Raw genomic sequence first — 9,660 nt, forward strand, 5'->3', positions numbered from 1 at the left:
ATCAGCGATAAAGTCACTACCTCTCTACTCACTCCTAAAGAAAGGGAAACCTTTCTCATGGACCCCGGAGTGCGAAAAAGCCTTTCAAGAATTCAAGGAATTCCTCGGGCAGCCACCAATCCTAACCCGACCTTTAAAAGGGGAAGAGCTCATACTATACCTCTCGGTCGGACATCGAGCAGTCGCTTCAGCATTAATAACGAGAAAATGACCAAGGACAACACCCCATATACTTTGTAAGCAAGGCACTACAAGGGGCCGAATTAAACTATCAGAAAATAGAAAAATTCGCCTACGCCCTAGTGTTCACAGCTCGGAGGCTCCGTCCCTACTTTCAAGCCCACACCATCAAAGTCCGGACAAACCAACCCATGAGACACATCCTACAAAAAACAGACCTGGCGGGACGAATCCTACAATGGGCGGTGGAACTGTCCGAGTTCGACCTCCACTATGAAGCCCGGACTGCCATAAAATCTCAGTATCTAGCCAACTTCGTCGCAGAATACACTGAGACCCCTGGAACCCCACTCTCATGGAACCTGTATGTCGACGGGTCCTCAAACAAAACAGGAAGTGGAGCAGGGGTTATACTCGAAAGCGACCAAGGAACGCGGATAGAACTATCCCTAAAATTCGAGTTCCAGGCTTCGAACAACCAAGCCGAATACGAGGCCCTACTAGCAGGCCTAAAACTAGCCGAAGAAGTCGGAGCCCAGAGAATCACGATCTTCAGCGACTCCCAGGTCGTCACGTCACAAGTAAATGGAAGCTATCAGGCCAAAGACCCAACTATGAAAAAATACCTGGACCAAACACAAGCACAACTACGCCACTTTTCAGAAATACAGATCCAGCACATACCTCGGGAACAAAACACCCGGGCAGACGCCCTCTCAAAGCTCGCCAGCACCAAGCCCGGAGGCAACAACAGAAGTCTCCTCCAGGAGACCTTGCAATCTCCCTCCGTGATAAGAGAGGAAGAAACGCTAAATATATCCAACCAACAGCAAGGATGGATGACCCCCACACTCAACTACCTGAAGTCGGGAACCCTCCCCACCGAAAGAAAGGAAGCTAAAAGACTCACGAAAGACGCCCAGAATTATACACTAATTCACGACGTATTATACAGAAGAGGATTCTCAATCCCCCTCCTTAGGTGCGTCCCGACCTCAGAAACAAAGAGCGTCCTCGAAGAAGTCCACGGAGGCATGTGTGGGAACCATCTCGGAGCTCGGGCATTATCCAAGAAAGTAGTCCGAGCCGGGTTCTACTGGCCGACCTTGCAAAGAGACGCAACGGAATTTGTGAAAATATGCCCCCCTGCCAAAAGCACGCCAATTTTCACAAAGCACCACCCGAAGACCTTATCAGCGTCACCGCACCATGGCCCTTCGCAAAATGGGGACTTGACCTACTCGGCCCATTCCCCCAAGGACCGGGGCAAGTCAAATACCTCATAGTAGGGGTCGACTACTTCAAAAAGTGGATCGAAGCTGAACCCTTAGCCACCATTACGGCTCAGAAAAGTCGCAAATTCCTATACAAAAACATTGTCACAAGGTTCGGAGTCCCCTACTCCATCACAACAGACAATGGAACACAGTTCACGGACACAAGTTTTCAGAACTTGGTGGCCGAACTAAAAATCAAACAACAATTCACCTCAGTCGAGCACCCGCAAGCCAATGGACAAGCAGAAGCTGCAAATAAAGTCATCTTGGCCGGGTTAAAACGGAGACTCCAAGAGGCCAAAGGGGCATGGGCCGAAGAGCTCCCCCAGGTGCTATGGGCATATCGGACAACTCCACACTCTACAACAGGAGAATCGCCATTCCGACTAGCTTATGGGATGGAGGCAATGATTCCTGTCGAAATAGAGGAAGGGTCACCTAGAACCATCTTCTACAACGAAGAAGGAAACCCGCAGGCACAAAAGGAAGAACTCGACCTCCTCCCCGAGGTCCGAGAAAGGGCCCGGATCCGAGAAGAAGCCTTAAAGCGGCGGACGGCCCTCAGGTACAATCAGAAGGTAATAAAACGAAGCTTCTCCACTCACGACCTAATTCTAATCCAAAATGACATCGGAACACAAAAGTCGGGAGAAGGAAAGCTAGCCGCAAACTGGAAAGGACCCTACAAAGTAACAGAAGTCTTAGGAACAGGCTATTACAAGATATCCGACCTAGAAGGCAATGAGCTGCCCAGGGCCTGGCACGCCTGCAATCTAAGACGATACTACAGCTAGAAAAATTTGACCCGAGGTGTACTCTTTTTCCCTACAGGGTTTTTTTTTTTTTTAATGAGACACCCGGTCAAGTAAGGCACCCGACCTAGTCAAGGGTAAACACTCTGTAAATATTCTTTCTTTTTTAATACTAATCAAATCTTTCTATTTTCTTTTGTTCTTCCTCGTGATGAAACAAATCCTGAAAAAGTACCCTGTCAAGGCGCATTAATTTATGCTCGGCAAAACGCAAAAAATCATTTGCCAAAAAGACCGCACAAGGTCGGCAAAGATAAAGCGACGAGGTTCAAATTAATGTGAGAAGTTATAAAGTAACTCTGAAAAGGTTCAAAAAGCCAAATAAAAAGAGATTACAAAAATAACTTAAAAAGGCCGACCAACGACAAGGTCGGACCCAACAAAGGGAAGTACTCGAACACCCGAGGTCCGAGGAAAAACCCGGATCCAAGAAGGAAGCCATAAAGCGGCAAAAGCCAAGATTTCGAAAACGCTTACTAAAAAGTTGCTATACAAAAACAACTAAAAAGTACAAGCGAAAAAACGAAATCAAAGGAAGAGGCAAAGCCAAGATTTCGAAAACGCTTACTAAAAAGTTGCTATACAAAAACAACTAAAAAGTACAAGCGAAAAAACAAAATCAAAGGAAGAGGCAAAGCCAAGATTTCGAAAACGCTTACTAAAAAGTTGCTATACAAAAACAACTAAAAAGTACAAGCGAAAAAACGAAATCAAAGGAAGAGGCAAAGCAAAGTTTCAAAGCGCTAGCTAAAAAAGTTGTTATCCAAAAACAACTAAAAAAGCATAAAAGCGGAACAAAAAGTCAAAACGCGAATAAAACACCGCATAATAAAGCTAAAAAGTTACTACAAGTAGCTAAAAGCAAAAAGGTGTCCAAAGCGTTCACAGAAACCATCCAAAAGCAAAAGAGCCCACAGGCCGGGCAAAAAACCAAAAATAAAAGATTACAGAAGATCAAGGTCCTTTCCGGACTCCACATCAACAGAAGGCCGCGGAGGAAACATAGAAATCGGGACTGCATCAACGGCACCGTCATCCCGGCTTGAAACCTCCACACCTGATCCATCCCCGGCCAAAGGTGAAGTCGGGTCCGCAACCGGAACCTTGAGGTCGGACACCGGAACCTTGGGATCGGACACCGGAACCTCATCCTCATTGGGAGCAGGAACAATCTTTCCCTCCACAACAACGTTATCCGTACTAAATAAGCTCAGATCCAGGTCAGGAGCAAGAACCCGGACCTGAGCCTTCAAATTCTCGAACATGGCATCCATACCCTTAGCCACATGGCCTTCCAGCTCGTAAAAATCATCCTGAGCAGATTGCAACTTCTCCCTTGTCTCCACAAGCTCGGCATATATCCGAGTATAATTCTCCGTCGCCGCCTTCGCCATCTCCTCAGATGCTTTCGCTGCCGCCACAGCCGCGGTAGCTTTAGCTTTTTCTTTCTCCAAAGAGGCCTCCAGCTCAGTAATCCTAGCAGCCTTCAGCTCACTAATCCTCTCAAACTCAGACTGAGCCTTCTCAAGTCGGGAGCTGGTCGCACCAATGGGGAATTTCTTGAACTCCCGGGCAATAGCAGCATGAAGACTGGCCATCCGAACACAACTCCGCGCCATATACTGAAAATGGTGCTCCATAGACACGTCATCAGTAGAAATAAAAGTCTGAGGGAGAATATGCTGTTCAATCCAACCAAGAGCATCGAAATCCTTATCGTTAAAACCCGCAAGCTCTTGAGAGGTCTTCTGCTTCTTGGGAGGAGGACCCGAGAACGGGGGAGGAGAAGAGGTAGCAGGCCCGGAGGTCGGAGGGTCTTGATTTATAGCTCGGAACTGGGGAGTCGGAATAGTCTTCGACCGAGTCTGAACACCCACGGTAGTCTTCTGCGGAGAAGATCGGGCAGAAGCCTCCCCAGCCTCGATATTTCGAGCAGCCACAGACTTCTTCGTCCGACGAAGGAACTTCATGGAATCCGCCTGAGAAGACATCTCTGCAGAAATAAAAAGAAAAAGATTACCACAACAGAAATTCCACCAAAAACAAGCAAAACCAAAATACCAAAAAAAGAAGAATCTCGGAGAGGTCGGGAAACTACCTAACTCGGAACGGAGAAGGCTTGGATCTCCCAACATTTTCTTCGTGTCCAAGTGAGGTGCCCGACCCCATAAACTGCTCACCACACCCACAAAAGCCTGCTCAACCTCATCTAGACTCTCAAAAGTATACTTAACAGACACTACATTCTCCTGCCAACAAAGAGGAAAAGAAGGCTCCCCACTCTCATCCAGAAAGAAAGGTCGGACGTCTCCAGTAGCCCGGACCTTGAAATAAAAGTTCTTGAAATCATGAAAGGACTCATCATAAAGGGTACAAAACTTCCTTCCCTGGTTAGCCCTAAAAGAGACCCAAGACACCTTCCCTCCACCTGACCCCGGCTTCGTTAACACAAACAAGTAAGAAAAAAGAGAAATAGAGGGAGCGACGCCCAAAAACTGACACAAAAGTTGAAACAGCTTTAGAAACGCCCAAGAATTTGGATGGAGCTGCGTAGGGGCAAGGTTACAAGACCACAACACCTCGGACTCCAGGTCGGTAAAAGGAAGTCGGACACTCAGCTTAGAAAAAAAAAACAATCATAAGCATAAAAGAAGAGCTTCTCGGAACTATCTAAAGGCGGGAAGCAAACTCTCTCCTCGGAATCCGGGGCTACTAGTTCATAATCCCTCTCAGACTCTCTATTCTCACATATGCTACAGTGCCTACGGAACCTAGCCAAATATTCAGAATCTACCACAGAAGGGACTTTTAGAGGAAGAGGGTCTACCCAACCAAGACCACTTGGAATCTTGGTCGACATCGCTTGAAGAACCTTTCGAGACATAAAACTCTTACCTACAAAGAAGAAATACAACAGCAAGCAAAAATCACATAAAGCAGACAGCGAAAACCCGTTCAGCCAAGCAAGAAACAAAAACCCAACAAAAGAAAATGCGGCAACCCGGAACAAAGTACCAGAAAAACAAAAAGAGCCCCCCCCATATACAAACAAAGCAATGGCGGCGCCTCTTTTCGGGGCAACTCAGGCATAAAGAAAAAGAAACAAACAAGAGCCACACAAAGAACAGAAGCATATGATCACAAGAAAATAGAAACAGGGGAACAAACCTGGAAGAAAGAAAACGAAGGCGAAGAGCTCCGAAGCAAGGAGAACGAAACGGCGGCGCAGAGGAAACCCCGGAAAGACACACGGAAAGATTCGGGGAAGAAGAACTAAGAGAGAGAAAAAGCAGTGCTCGAAAAAGGAGACGGCGAAACTTAGAAAAACAGGAAGGGAACAGAATAAACGAAGAAAAAGGAAGGGAGCAAATAAATAATGCCTTCACAGAGCCCGAACGAAAATCGAGGAGAAACGGTAAAAAGCAATAAATGCAGGAACGGCCATTTTTGAAATTTTGAAAAACAACTATGCCCGAGCTCGACCTCCCAAAAAAGACGAACTCGGGCAGGGGCACTGTTCATACCCTGACCGAGCTCCTCCAACTCGGCAAAATCCACGAAAGGTCCGACCTCGTCCCAAGGCCCACGCCTGAGGTCGGACCTCGGATAATAAAGCAAGGGAAGGCCCATCAAAAGGAACGCAGCCCAAAACCTAAAGGCCGAAAAGGCCTAGGAAAGGCGGTTCCACAAAGATAGAGGTAAAACTCCCAAAAGATAAGATAAGATAAGAATATCTTATCCAGGGAAGATCACGACCAACTACTATAAATACACTGGAGCACCCAGGTATGGCATACATTCCACATTCTACACATATCTGCTTGGACCCATGCTAACTTAAGCATCGGAGTGTCATTGCAGGTACAACCACCAACCACGCAACACATCAAGCTCGGGTCCCTGACCCCCACCTCGGGCATCTCCAGACGACCGAGCTACACGTTTCAGGTAACCCCCGGAACAGTAACCATTATGGCATCAAATCTCATGAAAAAGCATGAATTTATCTATGGTTGATTCAATCAAAGGAAGCATGAAAATTCTACCCAATTTAGCTTGCTTAGGCCTCAAGAAAGTGCATAATTTAAGTGAAAACAAAAGAAAAAGACTAGTGAAACTAGGCTAAGATGACTTGTCATCACAACACCAAACTTAAAGCTTGCTTGTCCCCAAGCAAGAAATGAATTATTAAGAAGAAAGAATGAAATGGAAGAGGATGTTCATGCTAGCAGAATATTATTGGTAGTTCATGGGATTTTGTGTGGATATGCACATACTCACTTCTTACTGACTCTTAGGCCTAGAAAGTCTCCTTCAAGCTTCAAGTACCATACTGCTATGACTTCTCATTATTCCTCTATCCTTGGCTATTACTTTGTTCTAAGGCTTTATTTGAGTGTCATGTGTAGCAAGTTCATTTTCTTTTCTGTATACTTGACACATTATTCACCATGGACACTTGGCTCACATTCCTTCTTAAAATATTGATGCCCAGCACCTCTTTGGGTTACTAAATGCCTTGTAGTTAGGTTGCTCTTGATAGTGGACTTTCAGCTGATGATCCCGGATTAGTTAATCCAAGTCACCAAGTGTTGAAGCACTCCAAAGAGCTTACTAATCCAAGCAGATCCTAGTACAAAGACACCACAGGCATATATTTCAAAGTTCAAGCTATTGGTGTCCAGCCTTGTTTCTTTTTGTTTCTCTTTTTTTTCTGCCACTTTATGGCTATTTCTTTTCTTTCTTTCTTTTTGTTTTTCTTTCTAACCAAGGATTTTTATTTAATTGAAATTTCATAGACAGTAGGCCACTCTATTCTTAGAAGGAGATATCCTAGCTCTTTATTCACTAGAAGTGAGCTTTTATACAATCACACACATACCACCACTTACTTTTATCATACTTCTATCTAACAGAGAACTATCTCACTTCCTTCAAACATTTCTTTTATTGAATTAAAGATGCAGGGGACAAAACATGCTTTTAGTCAAGTGGAAGTAAACACACATGCACAAATTTAGACTAGCTTACTTATTTTAAGAGAAAATTGAATCTGTTTGAACTAAGTGAACACTTTAACAGAACATACTCAAAACATTTCTCAACAGCAAAGGTTAAGTATAGATACAACCTATTGGTTTGCAGTTCTTTTGTTTGTCCTTCTGTTGTGCCCCTTTTCGAGTCATAATGCATAATTCCTTGCTACTTCCTCTGATTCAACAGTTTAACTCTGGGCAGACTTTTATGTTCTTGCTAAAGGTTATAGAGTTAGGACTAAAAAGCAGTTATATGATTGAATAATCTGTTTGATTGCTTGAGACTAGCAATGTGCAGGAGGTTAGAATGTGTTTCTGAATGAGGTTTTGGTGGAACACCAAACTTAGAATCCCACATTCTCCCTTAAATTGTTTTTGGTGTGCAACACCAAACTTAGTTCCTTGCAATACATATCAATTATTCAACATTTCTATTGAAAAAGCTATGAAAAGAAAACTACCTCAGGTTGGGTTGCCTCCCAACAAGCGCTCTTTTATTGTCATTAGCTTGACATTGAGGCTTTCTTTTATGGTGGTTGGTGCTTGTAGAGCCTCAATTTGTCTCCCCTGACTGTGATCCTCTTCTTTGTTCTCTGGTGTTCGATTTCAGCATGCTCTAATGAGAGTATGTTGCTGACGGTGTAGTAGTCCTCAGTTTGTTGGTTTGTCCCCAGCTGTTGATATATTAGTTGCACTTTGTCACCTTTGGAAAGCCCTTCTGTTGGAATCTTTCTATTCTTCCAACCCATTTTTGTCTTGTTTCTGCGTTTCATCTTTCCTTTTGTTGACCTTTCTTTTCTGGTCGTAGGCTTCCCTTGGGGACCTCTCTTCTCAGTGGCTAACACTCCAATATCCTCTTGGGTTCCTTCATCAGTCTGCACAACTTTTATCTTTGGGATGTTGCTGTGACTCTCCTTTTCATTTTCTTCCTTCAACTGTGATTCTCCCTTGTCACTTTTCATATAGTCTTTCTTCTCCTTGCTAAATTGTGCCTCTGGTAATACCTTTAGAGTGACACTCTGATCGTGCATCTTGAGAGTTAATTCCCCTTCCTCTACATCTATGATAGCTCTAGCTGTGGCCAAGAATGGCCTTCCCAGTATAACCGAGTCACCATCATCCTCATTTGAATTCAGAACCACAAAATCAGCAGGGTATATAAAACTATCCACCTTGACCAAAAGATTTTCAATTACACCCCTGGGGTATACCATTGACTTACCTACCAGCTCCAAAGATATTTGTACTGGTTTGACTTCCTCTATATGCAGCTTTTTCACCAGGGAAGATGGTATCAAATTAATACTTGCTCCGAGATCGCACATTGCTTTAGTAATGGTCAAATTCCCAATGGTGCAAGGCAACAAGAAGCTTCCTGGGTCCTCAAGCTTAGGAGGAAGCCCTTTTTGAATCAAGGCTTTGCATTCTTCAGTGAGTGATACGGTTTCTTTCTCATCCCAGCTTCTTTTCTTATTGATAAGCTCTTTTAAAAATTTGGCATACAGAGGCATTTGCTCAAGTGCTTCGGCTAAGGGGATATTGATTTCTAGCTTATTGAAGATCTCAAGGAACTTGTGGAAATGCTGGTCCTTAGCCTCTTTTTTGAATCTCTGAGGATATGGCAGTGGAGATGTGATGCTCTTTTCTGATTGCTGCTGTCCCTGAGTCATTTCCCTTGAACTCTGTGGCTGGTTGTCCTTCTCTTTGAATTTCTCAGTGCTTTTATTTGGCCTCACAAATTGCTCCTTAGCTTCATCTGCCTTTGTTTGCTTCTCATCCTCTATCGGTTCTTTGATGCTTTCTGCTTGCTTCTTTGTAGTGTCATTGTTGCTCATCAATGTTCTCCTACTCCTTAATTGTATTGCCTTGCATTCCTCCTTAGGATTTGCGATTGTGTCACTGGGCAGTGAGCTTGAAGGTCTCGCAACAGAAATTTGCTTGGAGATTTGCCCGATCTGCCTCTCTAGGCTTTTTATTGATGCTTCATGGTTTTTGGTTGCCATTTCCTGGTATTTCATCATTTTGTCCATCAAGGTCTCCAGGTTTGTGAGTCTTTGGGATTCAGGTGGTGCTTGTGGTGGGTTGTGAGCTGTGGGTGGTGGATGGTGGGCATTTTGGTTAATGGGTTGGTTATTGGATTGGTACTGGTTGAGGTTGGGGTAGTTGTTTTGAGGTTTTCTGTAAGTGTTTTGGTTGGTTTGATGCTGGTTGTAATTTTGGTTATTTCTTGGGTTGTTTTGGTTTGAGTTCCTCTGCCATGGTTGTTGGTTTTGGTTGTGAGTGTCTCCCCATCTGAGATTGGGGTGATTCTTCCATGAGGGGTTGTAAGTATCACCATAGACTTCATTTGGATTA

At 44.3% G+C, this 9,660-nt stretch overlaps 1 protein-coding gene across 1 annotated transcript; it reads right to left on the reverse strand.

The window, feature by feature from the left end:
• Positions 1-7,832: 7,832 nt before the first annotated feature.
• LOC130975272 (uncharacterized) lies at positions 7,833-9,308 on the reverse strand. The gene is made up of 2 exons (XM_057900088.1): positions 8,809-9,308; positions 7,833-8,766 (listed from the first exon to the last, which is right to left on the reverse strand). The coding sequence occupies exons 1-2, from the start codon at positions 9,306-9,308 to the stop codon at positions 7,833-7,835; spliced, it is 1,434 nt and encodes a 477-aa protein (XP_057756071.1).
• Between the last annotated feature and the right edge of the window lie 352 nt (positions 9,309-9,660).

Source organism: Arachis stenosperma, chromosome 4 (genome assembly GCF_014773155.1).
Source record: "Arachis stenosperma cultivar V10309 chromosome 4, arast.V10309.gnm1.PFL2, whole genome shotgun sequence".
NCBI lineage: Eukaryota > Viridiplantae > Streptophyta > Magnoliopsida > Fabales > Fabaceae > Arachis > Arachis stenosperma.